Genomic DNA, 20,341 nt, shown 5'->3' on the forward strand with positions numbered 1-20,341 from the left:
TATAATATGACTGTTTTAGTGTCATTTTGTGCTATTTTGGTTGGTGGTGTGCCCCAGGATTTTCTAAGTATAAAAAGTGTGCCGCGGCTCAAAAAAGGTTCAAAATCACTGCTGTAAGTAACATTAAAGAGAACCCGTCATGCAAAATAACCCCCCTAAACTAAATATATTTTCATAAACTGCCATTAGAGAGCATTGCCCCTATCCCTTCATTGTCCCTCTACATGCCTGTAAACCTAAGCAATGAGGTCCTAAAGCTGTATGCAAATGACCTGTGAAATGTCCAATGAAGCATTAGCATATTCAAGCTGTCCACTCTATTCATGAGTGGGAGGCACAGCCACACCCCCAGTGCTTGACTGACAGCCTGTATAATGATGTGCTTCCTGGTGCTGGTGGCCACGCCCCCTGCAGCCTGTGTGTGCATGTGTGTGTGTTTAGGAGAGATACAGCAGCTCCAGGCAGCCATGTTACAGCAGAACATGTCAGATTCATGTGTAGCTGATGTCTGTGTCTCTCACCTGTGTATTAGGAGGATGCGGCATGTCAGCAGAAACAGTGCACACACACTAGCCATGCTTTACTATACATTACACACAGACATGAGCAGGGGGGGAGAGGGGAGGGGTAACAGGGGTGACATCACTGCCTCTGACCATGTGACCAGCCTCATTTACATGATAAAAAATAGATGATTTTACAATGATTAAAGGAAACCTACCACTTGTAGTGGCAGGTTTCCGATGGCAATACCCAGCACCAGTTCAGGGTGAGCTGGTGCCGGAGCTTATTTTAGTTAGTGTTTTAAACCGCGGTATCGCGGTTTAAAACACTTTTTAAACTTTATAGCCGGCGCAGGCAGGTACGCGCTCGGCACTTACCGTGCACGCGGCTCTCATTCACTTCCTATGTAGCCGCGTGCACGGTAAGCGCCGAGCGCGTACCTGCCTGCGCCGGCTATAAAGTTTTAAAAGTGTTTTAAACCGCGATACCGCGGTTTAAAACACTAACTAAAATAAGCTCCGGCACCAGCTCACCCTGAGCTGGTGCTCGGTATTGCCATCGGAAACCTGCCACTACAAGTGGTAGGTTTCCTTTAATGTATGAAATAACTAGATAAAGGCTGGGATGGGATCCTTGTGAGCTGCTCCAACAGGTAGTAGTGACAAGACTAGTGACACAGACCTGATGACAGGTGTCCTTTAAATATACTATTATGCAACACAATATATAAGTATATGTCTGATGGCATTGCAGATTTGTGTCTCATATAATCAGAAATGTAATGTGGTAATACAGTACTGTACATGTCCTACTTACTTGGAAGGTGAAACAACCTCAAAACAAAACCTTCTTTCTATATCTTCGCAGGGCTTCACTGTACAAAGTCTAAGGTCCTCCACCACCACAGTCAGACCATCCTGTTGAAACACAAAAAAGTTCATGCTTCTAACTATAATACCATAATACTATACTACCTGGGCAAGTACATTAGGCTGTACATAAGGAATCCATTGGTATGAGGGGGGCTTGTATAAAATAACCATGAGGGGGTTGTTTGGGATGATAAATTAGGGAATATTTTAGGGAACGGGAGACTGTTTTAGTTCCCTGAATTTTTAATGCTGCCATGTGAGTTCACTGCAAAGGGGCCGACTGAGGCTTTGTCGTCCAGGGGCCTACTGAAACCTGGAGCGGACCCCGAGAGCGACCATCAAATATTACCAAGGTTGGTGGCGGTCAAGTTCGGGCTTTGAAAGACGGACCATATGCTGACCAGATTCCACGGACTGATCAGTATCAGCGGACAGGACTCATTATAGTGATATATGATACCATGTGGTCCTGAACTGTAATCATGATTTTTCACAGACATCATGGTCATGTGCAGCTGACCTAAGCAATATACACGGTATATGATATATTATATATGATAGTAAAACATAACTGCTTCTACAGTTGTTCAGATAGTAACCGCCAGTGACAAAACATCCCTCCCCAGTTTAGATTAAGGGTTTAGAAGAAAAGGGCGCTCCAAACAACATAACGGAAGTCCAATGGATCCTGTTATAGTCATTGGAGTCTTTTGGGCACCGTTGGTATCCACAATTGTAAAAATCAGGATTACCGGAAGATTTATATGGATTAGTGAATTTTCAAAAATGTGTGAGTTATTGATTAGATCTTACACAGTGAAACGCGTTGGCGCATAGGTTTATTCCCAATGTAGTTTGACAGAATTGGGTAGAGCAGAAGCAGGTAATTTCATTTTACGTCTCTCCTCTCCCCTATTACCGTGATCACCACCTTTCATAATGGCAGATGTTCAGATAGTAGTCATGTAACAGGGAATCACTTCAGATCAAGATGATAACTCTTGCCAGTGACTCATAAGGCCAGTGACTCATCCTCAGCTTATAAAACGCACAAAATCGGAAGGCAATTAGAAGGAAATTGGTTTTCAGCTTAGTTGTGAGATTCTATTTTAGGAAAGCGGCCCACGTGCTGGTCAATGGGGACTCATGATAAGCGACTTACTCCTAATCATTTTATAAAGTCACAAACGTGCATAGATTATTGATGAGCAGTTCATAGGATAGGGCATTTAATTGAAAAGTGGCACCACCACAGGAAGCAGACATCTCCATCCATATAGTAATGGCCACCCCCCCCCCCAATTCCTTTTCTGCATGGGAATTGCTAATGATGTAAACTAGAGCGCCACCTACTGTTAAACAGGATAGTCACAAAACCTGACAGTAGTCCACTTCCATTTCTGTCCATAGTGTGCTCACTGGAAACTCCCTCCAATCACTTAAGGATAGGTCAATGAAAAGTTTAAAACGTGATAACCCCTTTAAATAGTTAACCCGTTTCCCACCAAAAGGTTTTAATGCTGTCACATACGGCTGTTTACAGCAATCACAATCAGGGCCGATGCCAGACCTGGGCATACCTAGGCAAGTGCCTGGGCCCAGAGCTGCAGGGAGGGCCCACATAAGGCTGTACGTAAGGAATACATGGGGTTGAGGGGGGCTTCATATCAAATACCCATGAGGGGGCTGTATATAGAATAACTATGAGGTAGGGTATATTTTAGGGAGCAGGACATAGTTTTAGTTACTGCAAAGGGGCCCACTGAGGAGCTGTTTCCCAGGGGCCTACTGAAACCTGGAGCTGACCCTGAACACAATGAATGGATTTTGGCATATTTTCATTCTCATTCAAAGACATTATACAAACAAACCCTATTCATTATTTATTGGTAGTGAGCTGTAGCACCAGGTAATGACCACGACCAAGAGTGGCGCTAAAATAAAAATAAAAGCACAAAAATAAGTTTGTTGACTTTTACTTACCTTCAACTTCTTTTGGTAAACAAGTTGGCTATTTTGTATGGAAAACCACCGCCTATGAACGAGACATAAAATAGTAAAAAAAAAAAAAAAAAAGAAATACAGCATCTAACCTGAAAATAGGCAGCAAATACTAATTACCGCAAATTATTGTTCTTTCTATAGATAAAGTTTGCAAAGCACCCAAGACATGAAGAATCCACTCTACTACTATCACACTATTGCACTCACCGATTCCACGTCTTGAATGCATTGCTCGCCCTTTTGAAGAGGTAGCCCTCCATTACTACCCCATTGGGGGCATCCACGTTAAATTCTGCTTTGGAGTCATCATATGAGAAATCCTGCCAAACATAACCAAATTATTTGTACTCTTTATATCCAGAAGATCCAGGAATGATTAATACACAGTTCTAGAACCATAACAGTTGTTCATATAAGGTTGGTTGATCCAAGTAGGGTTGTTAGGAATTCAATAATATATTAAAACTATTTTTTTTAAGGTTTGGGAAGGGATCTCCTTTTTTCAGGCTTCAACAATTATTCCACACTACCAAGTAACTCGCCAAAGGATACCCAATCCCATGTGTGAATACACCATAAACTTTTTTTTTTTTTTTTAAAGGAAGTCTATCAAACCCCCCCCCCCCCCCCCCATCAAGTACAGTATTTCAATCTACTGGTAGCATGTTGCAGAGAAATACACAGTGATTTCAAACATTCTTTTATTATCTCTGCCCATTACACCATTACCATGATATTCTCAGATTAAATTATATGCTAATGAGGCAGATGGTGCACCCGGGGCATTTCCTCAGCACCCAGAGCATGATTCTCACAAAACAAATCTGATGGAGAGGGATTCAGGCAGGAATAAGCAGTGCTCCGGGTGCTGAGGCCCCGACCCGAGTGCACCAACTGCCTCATTGGCATACAGATTAAAATTGGAAACTGCTCAGAAATGGAATAATGGTTAGAAATAATAAAGGTACAGGATTTTTGAAATCATAGCAAATTTCTCTACAACATACTACCAGCAGATTCTTATACATGGAGAAGGTAGGTCCCTTTAGAACGTGCCCTTAGTAAAGGGGTTGTCTGACTGTAACAAATACAAATATGTATATTTTCAGAGTGGGTATGTTCACAAATTTCTACACTCTTACACACACGCACACATTTATGTATAAATTACTACAGATCAATGCTAGCAGCTGCTGACCACATGGGGGAACTACATAGCAGGAATTAGAGGAGAGATCCCTAGTGCTTTCGTCTTGCTGTGCCCTCCCTGACATTTTTTACTATACCCGAGCTGCCGGATCAGCTGTATACTGTGTAAGGCTACATTTACACAAATTTATGGGGGACATATATATGGAGTATATACGCCCCCCCCCCCCCCCCCCCATGCACCACAGTGGCCGGGAGCGGTACTGTGCAGCACCATACCGTTCCGTAGAAAGACAGGACATGTCCTATCTTTCAACGGAATACGGCGCCGGGCCCAATATTACTCTATGGAGAGGGGCGGGGGTAAGCGACGCTTTCCCTGACGCAGATGTATACCCGCCATACTACGGTACGGCGTGCATACATTATATGAATGTAGCCTAAGATGTGCACTGTTATTTACAAGTTATGCTGTTATTCACATCCTCCACTCTTTAGTTTGTCAGGTAGGAAGCCGGGGCCCGTGACACTGTGGGCCCCATAGCAGCTGCTATAACTGCTACCACTGTAGTTACGCCCCTGTACGTAAAGCCAGGTACCTACATGGTCAATAATTACTCTAAACTTACTCCCCAGACAAAAACAATAATGCAACTATAAGCCTATGTCTGCCTTTATACACCATTAAATAAAAAAAAGTGTAAATGGATTTTTGCCACAGCTGTACGTTAACGAAATGTTGCATGCTAAGCCCTTTTTATGACCCTCCCTTTTGACTGTAATGACAAACACACAAAGCAATCAGAAATTAGCAGAATTTGAGCAAAAGGATTTGGGCCTCTTGTGAAGTTACAGCGTAGCTATATAAATGTACCAATTATCCCTAAACATAGTAATTTATGGCCAGATCATTAGGAAAATCATTACGTCTATGCCCAGCATTAATTACATCAGTTCCGCTCCAATGGAGCTTAGTGTGGGGTGGAAAAACAAGAGCACACAGAAGAAAAGGGCCACACGAAACACAGATGGATGATTTATTTCCAGGAGGGAGACAAATGATGTCCTGCTGACTGAGGAGTGGGGGGTTCTGCTGTTGGGTTCCATCAAAATCATTTGTTATTCCATCGGGATCCATTCAGACAATGCACTTTTTTCCTGCAGCTCTGAAGTATTACTTGGAGACTACTGAAAGCAATGGGAATCCATGTAAATTCAGATGCCAGCAGTCCAGAAGAATAAGAGATGCTCCCACCTCATGTCAGCCTTGTTCTCTCATAGATTGCATTTGACCCTTTTGAACAGCAAAAGGAGTTTTGGGATAGGACTATATATGAATGTTATTATTTACAGCAGTGAGTATCCTGCTCCTTCTATTACATTACACTGGGGAACACTTACTTTGGTGCCTTAAAAGTTGGAACCGTTTTGAAGTACCGTATGTTATAAAGTGTTCTTGGACACTGGATGCTCTAACAGTAATCAACCTTCATATGTGTATCCCATCGCCCACGGTCCTGCTCTTCCATTGTACTTATTTCTAGACGGAAAGGGTCAGCATCTCATAAACTGCTAGTTTAGAAAAGGAGGGTATTTTTGGAATCAGCAGCTCAAAAATACCCAGAATCAGGTGAAAAACTCCAGGTACCATGAAAACATTTTTTATTGTTTCCCAGTGTATCGCTGAGAAAAACTTACTATAAAAACGGTATACATGGGGAGATTTAACAGAAGTCTCTGAGGTAAAACTGTTCTAGTTGCCCATGTCAACCAATCAGAGCTAAGCTTTCCTTTTATAAAAAGCTGTGAGAAAATGAAAGCTGAGGTCTGATTGATTGCCATGGGCAACTAGAACAGTTCTGCTCCAAGACACGTCTGATAAATCTCCATCTCATTACATGTGTGCTCTCGGTACTGTGCCCGGGAGACATCGGGGCTCATTTACCAAGTGTCCGTGGTCCGCACTATCATCGGAATACCCGACGATTTCCAATGTGCGCCGCATTTAGAAGGGTTTTTTTGACGCAAGCGATCGGATTTTGGCACATTGGCTTTGGCTTTCACGCAACACAAATCAGGGGGCGGCCGTCGAACGATCCAACGGATTCAGACAACGAGCGGGATTTAACATTTAAATTGTGTCGCAATACCAAGCACTTACATGCACCAGGAAAAAGAAGGTGGACTCCGGCGGACTTCATCGGGGAAGCGACACATGCAGGAAATCGGGCGCACAAGCTACGTGAATCGTGTCACAATGCAGGATCGTCAGACAGTCCGGGGATAGCGCGCAGGACGGGTAAGTAAATGTGACCCACAAACTTCTAATGTGGCCATGATCTGTCCGCAATTTGTGCAGCCAGATCACGGCCACAATTCCGGCTTTCTGATTGTACCCTCAGTGCTACAGATTCTTCCTGCAAATGCAAATATTGATCTCTTCACTGTGTTTTAGAGGAACTGGTGTAAAAAGCAGCCAGATGTGTGAATGCAGCCTCAGGGCTTATTCAGATAAACGTGATTAATCAATGAATTCATGTGGTGGCTGCTCTTCAAATATACAGTATATATGATGCAAGGAGCCATCAACTCTTCAGTGGGGATGCAGGGACTCCTTGCAACATGTATTAAATGATGTTAAGATTTGCATCTTCCACATAGTGTTCATCCAGCCACCGCTTGGTCTAGGTTTCACGTAGCAATCACTTGTGTGTGTGTGTCTGGGTGGGTGTTAGCACTAACTATGCGGTGACAGTAAATTGCTGTGGACCAGATCAAATATAATGGTGCTTCCAATAGAAGCCCAGAAAAGAGCCTTTAACAAAACTGTGAGCTTACCCCCTGGTGTGTGATGTCTACTAGAGGGTTAAACCAAATGCTGCTATGCTATAGAACTGTCACAGCCATCAAGTGTGAATAAGCAATTCCCACCAAATGGTCTAAACTCATTAGGAAAAGTCAATGGTTACCAAGAAACTCGCAGAGGAAATAATGATTGTTCAAGGTAATCAGGAGAAATGCAAAGACGTACAGTATGTATCCACTTGTGCCACTTAATGAAAAAAAATGACACCTAAGGTACTATTATACAGCTAGTTTGGGTACACTGGAAAGAGTTAAATCAGTGTGTGTTCAGTACAGGGTTAACCACTCATGCCTTCACTTTCTGTAATGTGCAGTCTCCCATCTGTGACATCACAATGGTTTCTTTGGCAACACGTTCAATGCCGGAGAGGCCACACAATACCGTAACAGTTTCCTTCCGAGTATCCTCATGGGAAATGGGCTAATTTATGCAATCAGACATGGCATTGAAAAAAGAAATTCTACAAAAAAAGTTTCTAAACATTCAAAATCAGTCAACTACAAATAATTTATAATTATAATTTATGTATTCAGCTCTTTATAATATTTAGGCAACGAGCCGAATACAATATAGGAATTCTCTAACTAGTTTTCAGTAGAGACTTATAAAAAGATTTCTCAAATTTACTGCTGAACTTGTGTTGTACTACTACACGTCCCAGCAGGCATTGACATTCCCATTCCCAGTGACTGAAAAAGAATATGACCAAATACACTGAAGGTTAAAAAAAAATTTAACAACCATTTGTATTCAACAGGTGATCAGAAATTCTATATATACGGCAGTTACGGGTTACGTACAAGATAGGGTCCGGAGGTTTGTTCTTAAGTTGAATTTGTATGCAAGTCGAAACTGTATATTTAATAATTGTAGATCCAGACAAAAAAAAATTTGCCCCAGTGACAATTTAAACATTTTTTGCCGTAATGGGACCAAGGATTATCAATAAAACTTCATTACAGACACCTTACAGCTGATTATTGAAGTCTGGGACTATAGTATTCAGAAAGCTTCACCAGAGGTCAGAGGGGTCTGTCTGTAACTATGGGTTTTCTGTAAGTCAGGTGTCCTTAAGTAGGGGACCGCCTGTACATGTAGTTGTACCAGGTACAATATATATATATATAAAAAAAAATCTATTACTGCACAGAATCTTCTAAACCTTTCCAATGTAAAATCTACAAAAATACCAGTTTCTATACAGAATCAGTAAATTTGCTATAGGACACAAGTTCCCATATAGAATCACTATTTCTCTCTAGATTTGCCTTTTACTATATGGTAGTATCAGTTCCTATAATCACTCCAAAGTTCCTATGAAGGGGTTGTAATTACATGGAACATACATACGCAGAAAAGTAGTAATAATCAAACGTAAGGGCCAATTCGCTCACTAGCGCCTGGTTATTGTATGAAAAGACCAATTTTACATGTTAGAATATGCAATTCCTATATAAAACTACCAATAAATAAATTCCTATATAGAAGTGCCATTAACCATAAGGACCAAATCCCATACAGAACCAACAGTGATCATATGGACCACCAATTCCAATATATAACATATGGATGGAAAATTAGTATCAATTAGATGGACATTAGTACCAATTATCTTATGGAAGGGACAGATCCTATAGTACAAACAAATTGTATATCATTCCTAAAAAGAAAAAAAACACCATTAAATCATAAGGAAATTCCCATACAGAAGCACCGGTGATCATATGTAAGAACCAGTAAGAATGTAGTACTGGTACCATCAATTCCTATATAGGTATGAGTGACCATATGGGAGGTAGAAATACAATATACAATATATTAGTGGCTGTAATCTTCCTGAAGGACCAGGAAGTTCCCACAAACATCCTATTTCTTACCAGCAAATACTCGAGGCGGCCAAATATCTTCATCTTCTCGGTGGCTGTAGACGTGTCCTTGCGATCAGAGACTAGAAATCCATGTATCAGCGGCGGTCATTTCCTACGTGTCCTGAATATTAAGGAGCCATCCTAAACCTCAGTGTCTGGAGATGCAGCTAGGGAGCGGGCAGGACTGCCATGGTGCCTGGCCAGGTACATGTGCCCATAGATGATGGAGTCCCCTGGCTCCAGCATTAGGAGGGGGTATTAGCATACAGCTGTCACTTGTTGGGCAGCAGGGATAAAAGCCGGGGACAATACTGTTTATTGACTTACTCCCCAGGCCATGGAGGTAATGCTGCTAATGTTTTCTCATCCTTGGAAGTCATTTGAAGACACCACTCCCCCCCTTTACACCCTGTTCAAATCACAAAGGCGCTCCATCCATTCTCATCCAAAGGCAGCGGCGGCCGCTGATAGGCTCCAGGAGCACACGCCAAGGGTGTTAATAAGAGAGGCCCATCTGTCTTCCCTCCTCTCTGACACCGGCCATGCTTTAACCTTTTCATCACTACTACTATTTCATCAAGTGGGAGCAGATCTAGTATCGGATTGCGGACACACGTATACACCTTTTACTCCTACCCCCCAGTACCTTCTGTTCTCCTGAGGCACACAATGACACAATGGACTGTATACCGGGTGAAGCTGTAACCAGTATCATCAGCCGTAGGCTGCCATGCTGCCATGCGCTGCTCTGCAGCTGTAGTCACATAGCGACACTGCGGTCTGCAGATGGTTGCACATTGCTGCATGCACAAGTGATCGCTGCAGATTTCCGCAGCAAAATCCAGGACTGTCCACATCTGTTACATACGGATTTTGTGGCGGATTTTATTGAATTTGGCGAAATCAAAACGCCAATTCTATTACATTAGACCAAGATTATTTTATTGACTTTAATCCTAATCTATCTATTTGCTATATACATACAACTATATGTATTATATGTAGACTACATGCACACGGCTACATTTTCCCACAGCACATGGAACGTAAACTGAAAGAAATTGTGTATAACAATGTTTCTAAAGTGAATGCACCCATGAAAACAACGGATCACACATGGGTCGATTCTTTGCACGGACAAGAATTAGCCACATACATGTGAATGTAACTTCACGTCGGCCACACAACCAATGAAAAACGGACCTTACGCTTAGAAGGGAACTCATAATACAAGGAATTCAGAGGTGCAATACAGCAGGGAAGCAGGGAGTCCTAGTAACACGTAGAACCATGATGAGTCCAGTCTCCTGCATTGTAGTCGGTCCATGAGATCCAACCAACGCACAATTCGACAGACTAAATGAGGTTCTATGCAGCTGGCTTATTGCTAAAAAAAAAGCGGACGTGTGATGTTCGTGTGCAGTCAGTATTCTATCCACATCTAGTTTTTCAAGTCCGTACATCATCCGTTTTTTCACGTCCGCAAAAAAACACAGATGGTTTTCTAATCTACTTTCTCCCCAGCCTGCCCAGCAATATTTGAGAAAAAAAACTGACCACATATGGATGTCATCTGTTTGCCATCCGTTTTATTTTGCGGATCCATTGACTTCTACGGTGGTCTATGATGCACCTGAGATAAAAAAATTGTGCATTCATCTAATAATTTTTCATTGCCTAATCGTGACATTTTTTAAAAACAAAAATGCTAGATAACCCCTTTAATGTTAACTTATTCAACATTATGGATGGATTTTACGTTCAACGACAAACATGCGATTCTGTAGTCAGCTGAGTAATATCTTCAGGGGAAAAAAAAAAAGTAGAAGGATTTCAAAAATTCAAATGAACAAAAAAAAAAATATTATTTCATCTCCACGACCCTATAGGTTCCAGTGATCATCTTTCAACTTAACGTGACACTGGATAATTGAAAAAGAAAAAATTATGACTTGCCTTGTGGCACCGCTCCTGGTAATGAGGTTTTCTTTAGGATAATGACATGCCCATATTGATCCTTGACCTCTTATTGACTAGTGTTCTCGTGTAGGAATACTAGACCTTCAGAAGTCAAAGACAACAGAGAGGTCCCCCGCTCACCAAATGTCACCTCTCATTCCTATGCTGCACCACACTTGTGGGTGTGATCAACTATGAGGAACTTCAAATGGGCAACAGAGAAATTTAAAGGGATCATGATTTTACGTAACATTTAGGGACAAAGAACAAGAATCAAAGCCAAGCATGATGTTATGGTTGGCTACGTTACGAAAATATACATTCGAGTCACCGACTTCGTGATTATTTTAGTTTGCAACAGCGTCTCATTGTAAACCCTTCCATATTTATTTGCTTATCAAAAAAAAAAAAGAACATACAATCTAATGTATACATATGCTTAGATACTATAGTGGAAGCATGGGAAAGCACAATATCCTCCATGTTCATAACAGACCTCGAACCATGACACATACATTTCCGTAATAATAAAGGTCATTCATGTCTGTGTTTTTCCCTATAAACCAGTATGTGGGTTGCATCCTCTCTTACACAGCTGTCCATTGTATTTTTAGTGTATACATAAAGTTCATCAGCAATGAGTTGCGTTACACCTAATACAGACAAGGATTTATGTGCCACAAACCGGATTTGTCTCGGCTTTCTCCGATTTTCCATTCAATTCGCCAAAATGTCATTACAGGCTGTAAAACTTACTCAGAATTCGGAGCCAAAATGTTATTAGTATTCCATGTTTTTTTGCACAAATAGCAAAACATATAAACATAAACGGACGGAAATGGGGGACGTGGCCGCACAAAACCCCGACGGATTCCGAGAAACCGCCGCATTTAAAAAAAAAAAAAAAAAAAAAAAGAGTCGCTGGACACGCGCTTACCTTCACCCAGCAATGGATAGTGGACTCCGGCGGACTTCAGCGCAGCAGCGACACCTGGTGGACGTCGGAGAAACTGTCTTAGTGAATCGCCGGAAGACCTGAATCCACCGCAGAGAACGCACCACTGGATCGCGAATGGACCGGGTAAGTAAATCTGCCCCTATGACTTGTCAGATTTCACTTCTGATCTTTTGCCCCAAGCCTGAATGTCAGAACATGGGGAAGGCTTCAATATAGTTTGATAGGTTTGGGATATATTGTCTAATATTTGGAAGTTTATCACCTTTTGGACAGAAAGGTCTTATACATTTTTTTTTTAATAACGTGATCACTTGGACTGCTAAAGAAACCTAAGAAACGGTAAAACTGTCTACACATGGGAAAGGATAGTGATATGTGATACAAGGAGCAGGGCTCCCCGTATCATATAACACTATGATGCACAGTCCCGTCCTGAGCACTGTGATTGGTCCTGGAAATCGGCTTAGCACACGGACTGACCACATGGTGTGCTGCTGATTATAGGCTTCAGAGAGGTGTAAGCCAGCGATTTATCTCACTTTATAAAAACATGTTCAAGTTCACCACGTCTGACCCCCGTAAGGGAACATTCAAAACATGACCACACACACAAGTCCATTGAAAATTATTACACAATGTTATTCTCCCACTATTATTCACATCACTAAACTAAAGGGGTTGTGTTATCACGAAACAGAAAAGAGAGTATCATATAACAAAGATTGATAATGGCGCCATTTATGTATTGGCACCGGAGCTTATGTCCTTGTTTCCTTAATAATCATTCAGACAAAACTACAGTTCATTTAGGAAATGGAAACAGCTTAGAGGGCTTTTCCACTTTTAGCAAATAATTGATATGGTTTGTGTAATGAAAAGTTATACAATTTTCCAATTAACTTTCTGTATCAATTTCTCACGGTTTTCAAGAAAGAGGACAAGCCCTTTAAATCTGAATCTGGCTGCTATGGGCAAAGGGCTGAGACTTCTGATACCCGAGGCTGAGACCCCCACACTAGGAAACAATTATCAGTTCATGGCGTATTCATGTAGCATGAAATGAAGAACTATTCTCATCTTACTCCGTGTAAGGTTTAGTGTAGTGTATAAGTGTAGTATAACTCACCTGGAGGAGGGTCTGCAGGTCAATAATGAGAGAGAAAAAAAAAGAACAGAAAAAAATTATGAGAAGTCTTACAATATACGAGTTTTAGGAAAAAAAAAAACTGCACATTTTAAATATTTAATAAACCTGTGATTGAAAATTATCAATCTTTGAACCGCTCAGAAAGCACAGGAAATTATTGGAAATTCCCTCATTAGAGCTCTGGTCTGTAATGGGGTCCATGAAATGCATAAACATTCAATGAACGTCAGAAGCAGCCAGTGATTGGCTGCAGCGAATGTTCAGGGTGCTTTCCCAGTGATGTCACTGTCCTTATATGTACAGTTACAGCACTGGGAACTATTCCACACTCAGCGGAGGCCGGAGATGGATACAATACTTCGCATCCGTCCCTCATAGGGTTTTATGACCTCAACTGAGCGCATGCAACACAGTAGGAGGGAGTAGGATGGAAAGTAGTAGTTTGTGGTGACGTTGTTTCCACAGTATACAATATATCGTCTGCCGCTATATATCTATGTATATGTATATACTTACGCTGAGCTGAGCGTATCATAGAAATGAGATGTGAAAAAATGAAATGTATTAGTAGGGGATTTTTTTCTGTGATCCTTAATATATGGTTTTAAAGGTGGTACCATTTAATGTGATCTAGTGATGTCAATAGGGATTTTGAAGGGAACCTGTCAACAGGTTTTCACAAAAAAACCTAATAACTGGTTTGAAGTCTTCATTATTATAAAAATCCATATCTCTTATCTTTATTAAATCAGTTATAAAAAAGTAGCTGGCACATTGGCAGCAGACTCACCCAGTCACAAGGGGCGTGTATTTTCCCCAAGTCTCCCTCCGCTCCCTCATTCTTCCCTTCCTCAGGAATTTCTCTTCAGCGGGGAGAAAGGGGAATGAGGTTGGAGAAAACATGTCCCTTGTGACTCAGTGAGTCTCCTGGCAATGTGGCAGCTACTTAAAACGGATTTAATAAAGATAAGAGCTAAACTGATTAGGAAACTGTGAGAAGACTTCTGTAGGAACCTGTCATTAGTTTAATGGTCAAAACCTGATGACAGGTTCCCTTTAAAAAAAAAAAAAAAAAAAAAAGTGTCTGTGAAAGTGTGAAAGTGTGAGCTATGCCTGCGCTCCCATTCAGGGCAAAGTAAAATCAATTACAATCAGATCTTAGCTAAAAGAATAGGCTGAAGAGATTTATAAAGCTGTCAAGATCTATTGTCCCCAAAAATGTCAATACACATTCACACTATATAATGGAGTTAGAAATAGCAATGCAGAGAATTATATTCTGGGGTCATAGTCTTATCAGAAATGCTCTTAAGATAAGGAGAATGGATGGAACAGAAAGATGAGGAGATAGGAAATAGAGTGAAGCCAAACACCATGACCACAATGGGCATCATTGATCTGTCCGCCCTGTAATATATACAGCAGCCTACATACAACAGACAGCTAGCTCACCTGCCTGTCTTATACACATGCACACATGGTGTAGCCAAGAAATACATGTACACAATGGGGAGAGTTGCTGCTAGACACCCCTGGCAGAGACTACATGATGGGGCAGATGAAATTCACCTGCCTGATCATCATCTCCCCTGACACCAGTTATTTTGGTTGGCCAAACCCATAGAAACCCCTGAGTTTAAAGGGCTGGCTATACACATTAGAAAGCTTGTCCAGCTTAAATCTATTCCTTGTGACCGTCCCCATACATATGCACGATCACATCCACCAAATAGGAATAGGGAATTACCGTAAGCTGATCAGGAGAATAAAGCATAGAAAATATAATTTATTCCACATGAAAGGGCAGAGCGCTCATTTATTATTAAGCGATATTGATCGGCTCTACCCTAATGAATATCAAGTCATTAGTCCACCATTAACCCCAAGCTAGCATAGTATGATATATTGCATGGTTTCAGGCATGAGGACGTACCCGTTGCTGTATCGTGGCGTGCTTGTGCTCCATCTCTCTTTTCTCCACGGCAGAGTCTATGACTAGTTGGTCCAACTATGGAACAAGAAACTGAGTTAATATGCAGATCAGAATATTTAATATTTGGGTTCTTATGTGGATGGTACTAGAATTTATTTTATTAAACAAAGCAGGTAGAAAATTACTAGATGCAATGCAATGTTGCACTCGACAATGGAAAAATATGTCATATTTATCAAAGTGTCCGATGCTGAATGAAAAGTCTGGTGCATCTTCTCACTATCTGCTTGAACATTATTGGTCTGGGGCTTATTCACAAGAACTTGTTTGTGCGCAAAACGGGGGCCACATTTCACAGACCGAACTTTGCTCCCTGGAAGACAACCTCTCCAAACTGAAGACATCACAGTCTTTGGTCCAGGGATTATCCTTTTATCATCTATCACTATGATGCCTGGACTTTTGGAGCTGTGTGCAGCCCATTCGGTCTGAGTTTCACGGGCCAAACAAGTTCTACATCTACCACCAGGGTGAAGGATTGTAAACCAAGCACACTGACATACTGGTGTTTGCCCCCTCTGGCAGGATCTGTTATTATTTTAGCTTCATATGCTCTTTTTTAGCTTCATATGCTTTAGAGTTTATGCAAATGTTCCAGTGGGGCTCCGAGCTCCATAGATGTTAATGTAGCATGGAACCCCTTGGTCTCATTTGCATAATTTGGAAACCTTTTTTTTTGTAAGAACAAGACCATATGAAGCTAACTGAAAAGCAGATCCTGCCAGAGGGGGCACACACCAGCATGTAAGTGTGCTTGGTTTACAATCCTTCATCCTGGTGGTAGATTTCCTTTAATTTGTGGTGTATATTTTGGCACATGGTGTTACATTGTATTCCCACTTATGATTCTTGTCAAGTTCTGACAAGTTGTGATGCTGTAGTGAATGTATGCGCTACATTTGGTGCAAATTTTGCTAATAGTGTAAGCGCTGCTATTCAGCAGGGACTCCCTGTATCATATATCACTATGATGCTGGGAGTTGATCTGTGAAATTTAGACAGCACAAGGTCTGTGATTCATGGAGCAAGCATGGTTGTGTGCCGCTGGCCTTGCAGTAATCAAAGCCCCAAATATACCACAATATACAGGCCAGACTATTCATTTTTGCTGTTTGAGTTCTTCTACGGACATTGGAGATTCCTAAGCAACAGGCAATTTCCAACATGCTGGAAAATCTGTAAGACTAAGACTCATTACATGATGATGATGCTGAGACATGATCCTCCCAGTTTCCCTGCAGGAATACACGCACCTCTGAAGCCAGTTTCTTCATGTAGGGATTCAGCTCATTTAGTAAACTATATCCTTGCTGGAAGAATGTGTATTGGGCATGCATGAAGGACAACATCTGCGGAGAGGATAAGAATACAGGTCACATGAATCTACATATTCCACCATTACCTTCCTTTACTATCCAAGCTCTTTGTTATACATGGCAAGACATTCATCAAAGTTACCGTATAGTTTTAATATAAGACTTTTCTGGGAAAGTAACATGGATGGTCTGTCCTTACTATCAGAAATGGAGAGAGTTAAAGGGATTGACCACTGTTATTTATTGTGATACAATTCTCTAATATACTTTCTGTATCAGTTCCTTATGGTTCTCTAGATCTCTGCTTGCTGTCATTCTATAGGAGCTTTATTGTTTACTTCCATTGGATAGAAACCGGTCCATTTGTACATTCCCTTCATTCTGCTGATCATTAGTAGCCCCAAAGTTCAGACACCCCGAGTTTTTCCAAGAAATCCTTTTAACCCCTTATTATTCCATAATCATAAAATGTACATAAGGGCGTAAGGGATTTGCAAAGGCTTAGGCTACATTCACACTACCGTATGGGAGACCTATATACGGCCGACGTATATACGGCCCATATACGCCCCCCATAGACGGCAATAAGCGCACGGCGCACACGTGCGGCACCGTACCGCTCCGTACCCCGGAAAAAGATAGGACATGTCCTATCTTTCTCCATAGTACGGCGCCGTGCGCCATAACTTCCTATGGAGAGGGGCGGGGGTGAGCTGCGCTCACCTCCTCCTCCTCTCCCCGTGCACTGCCGTTGCCCGCTACGGTACGGGTGGGCAACGGCAGTATGAATGTAGCCTTACACAGACATCATAGGGACCTGAAGCAGGTGTAACCTATGAGGCTAGTAGTTTCTTTCAGCTGTCATGTGAAGGATGTAGATAATATTACCAATGTTTTTACCCCTTAAACGGAGTCTACCATCAGTTTTGATCATACAAAGTCGGATATGTGTGTAATCATACCTTTGTGTATGTGAGACAGCAAGACTGTGAAAAAACTGAACTTGGTTCTCTCACTGATGTGTGAGATCTTTTAACTTGACACAGCGCAGCCCCTATTCCTGTAGCAGGCTTCGGGTTAGATATCAAAGCAGAGGGGAGACGCATTCAAACAACAGTTTGAATGCAGAGATCTAAGAACATAGCGGAGAGAGGAGACTCCCCCTCCACCCCCAGTACTCCAAGTCTAGCTACAATCCTGGAATATACATGCATTTTCACTGTCCTGCGGCTACTAACACTACACACAAAAGGTATGGTTACACAGATCTCCAGGGCCAATACCTATCACTGCCTAAAGAAAATGTGATAAAATCCCCAATACATATATAAATGAACAATGAGTTCATTGCAGCATATTGCAGTACAATAAATATGGTGTTTTGAAAATGGCATCCACCTGTAGCGCTAAAATTCTGTGTGGAAGAAATAATAAGTTGAAAATTTGGATGCAGAAATAAGACAACTTTCTCTCATTAAGAGCGAGGGTCCATACAATCACAAAGTTATCCCCTATTCCTACAAATCCTGGGTGTATGCGCCCAACACTAGGGGTCTCAATGCACATAGATCTATACAGATTGTGCTCAATGTAAAAGCTTTACAAATGTGTACGCAGTGCAGTCCCCCCTCTAGTGGTGGCTATAGACAAGTACAACGTCTATCCTTCTGATCCTGCCCTCAGTAGTCATACAGCCATACCCAGAGCAAGGCATATTTCTTCTAGCCTTGCTAATTGGGACTTTGGGGGCCACTTTCTGGCACAACTGTGCTATAACTAGTTTGGCTTTACTAGGACATTGCACAGACGCCCTAATCCGTCTTGGTGGCAGGTTTCCTTTAACAAGTCCTGGTAACATGATTAAAGGGTCCATTTACACTGCCAATACACTGAATAGTCACATATGGTCCAATTACAGATTTATAGCCAAACTGGATATTGATCCGGGCTACCGCTCTGTCCAATAGTAGTGGAAATTCTTACGTAATTTATTCTTTCCCGGCTTTCTGCATCAGGAGAGTATTAACTGTTTTACAAATCAATAAGTAGATGAATAAATCAGGAGACGTTCCAGTTCTAAGCTGAAGACTCTGAATTATAGATGACATTTTACCTAGAGGAAAATGGGACAAGAAGGCTGACAGGACAGCACAGGGGCGCGTTGTGGTGAGCTATAAATACACACAACAGGTATAAAAAAAGAAACGGCCTGTGGGAATGGCAGAGCGTCTACTGCACACATGCGGGAAACCTGGAGGACGAGAGGAGATGGATTCCAATAGGAAGGCTATTTATAGAGGTAGAGATGAAAATTTTAATATGGACACGTCTGTCAGGAAATTCCATGCGTCAGACATGAGCTGTAGGCTTAACCCCTTCAATGACCAGACGTGAAATGGCCTTAAAGGAAATCTACCATCAAAATCCAGGACGATAAACCAGGGACACTTAGTCATAGATCCAGGCACTGTGATTGTGGTAGTCTTCTTGTATTTGTTAACCATGGCCTACTAGCTTCTAAAAATCCATTTTTAAAATTATACTAAGGAGACTGAAAAGCCGCTTTGTGCTGCAGCTTCACAGGCTGTTATACGGTCTCCCCCTCCACTCTGCCACCTCATGCCATTCCCTCCCTCTGCTTGATGTCATTTCAGTGTAACCGCTGCATTGTTAGAATGATAGCGTTATCGGAAACCTCCGATAACGCTAACACTGTGGCAGAGTACAATGTAAACACTGGACCGCTCTCAAAGCGGTCCGACGTATTAATGAGGGGGGGGGGGGGGGGAGATTGTGGGCAGTGACTACCGCCTGACGCGCGACAGTCAACATCGGCCTATGAAGCGAGAGGGGCAGTCCGGGGAAGACGTTTACATTGTACTCCGCTGCAGTGCTAGATAGCTTGTCTGATAACGCTATCATTCTAACATTGCGGCATTTGTTTTAGCACTAGGAGCATCTTACTTTATTAAGAAGTTCCTAGTGCCGAATTTTTTGGTGACAGGTCCTCTTTAAATGAATTTATCAGTCAAAGACATTTTTCCACAGGATAAGGGATAAATATCTGATCAATACGAGTCCAACCACTCTAGCTTCACTGCTAGTACCCTACAAGGATCACGAGTAGGGAGGGCCATAAGTGCCCCCTAGAGAACAGAGTAGTGGTGAACATTCTCCCACATTACCGTTCACTTCTATGGGAAGTTCCATAAAAAAGGATGGAGCATGAACACCACTGCTCTATTTAAATAGACAAACAATAGCAAACTCATCTAAAGTATAATAGGTCAGGAAAAAGCGGACAAAAATGGATTCCAAACACCATCCTCAAAATGTTCACGTACAACCATAAAACGTTCACTTAAATGTAAAAATTTGTGAGCAATGCCTCAGATATTTTTTTGGACATTACTTACCGCATCTAGAATTTCAAACTTCTTTTTGGCTTGTAAGACATTTATCTAAAAAGGTAAACAAAATTTTTTTTTTAATTTTCATGGTAATATTATTTTCCTGAAAAATATATTCTATTATAGAAGTCTATTATATATGATGTATAATCCCCCTTCTTCCTCTCATGAACATGCACCCCAGGATAGGCCAAGTATGCTTTTTTTCTTTTTACAGGTAGCAGAGGGGAAGCGGCTATCAGACAGGTCTGCCGAGGCTCATCTCTAGGGGATCGGGCATGTTGTAGTCAGCCCA

The 20,341-nt window shown here is 41.7% G+C and overlaps 1 protein-coding gene across 6 annotated transcripts in view; it reads right to left on the minus strand.

Annotated features, from left to right (window-relative positions):
• The window catches only part of ACAP3 (ArfGAP with coiled-coil, ankyrin repeat and PH domains 3), a 116,896-nt gene that overhangs the window by 19,026 nt on the left and 77,529 nt on the right, over positions 1–20,341 (minus strand). For all 6 annotated transcript variants that reach the window (XM_072156018.1, XM_072156019.1, XM_072156017.1 and 3 more), the window contains exons 7-13: positions 20,053–20,097; positions 16,574–16,669; positions 15,261–15,335; positions 13,307–13,318; positions 3,588–3,700; positions 3,360–3,411; positions 1,321–1,421 (exon numbers count right to left, since the gene is read on the minus strand). In XM_072156018.1, coding sequence (XP_072012119.1) covers positions 1,321–1,421; positions 3,360–3,411; positions 3,588–3,700; positions 13,307–13,318; positions 15,261–15,335; positions 16,574–16,669; positions 20,053–20,097 — 494 coding nt within the window. The remainder of the gene's footprint in view (positions 1–1,320; positions 1,422–3,359; positions 3,412–3,587; positions 3,701–13,306; positions 13,319–15,260; positions 15,336–16,573; positions 16,670–20,052; positions 20,098–20,341) is intronic.

The sequence above is a fragment of the Engystomops pustulosus genome, chromosome 6 (assembly GCF_040894005.1).
Source record: "Engystomops pustulosus chromosome 6, aEngPut4.maternal, whole genome shotgun sequence".
Taxonomy (NCBI): Eukaryota; Metazoa; Chordata; class Amphibia; order Anura; family Leptodactylidae; genus Engystomops; species Engystomops pustulosus.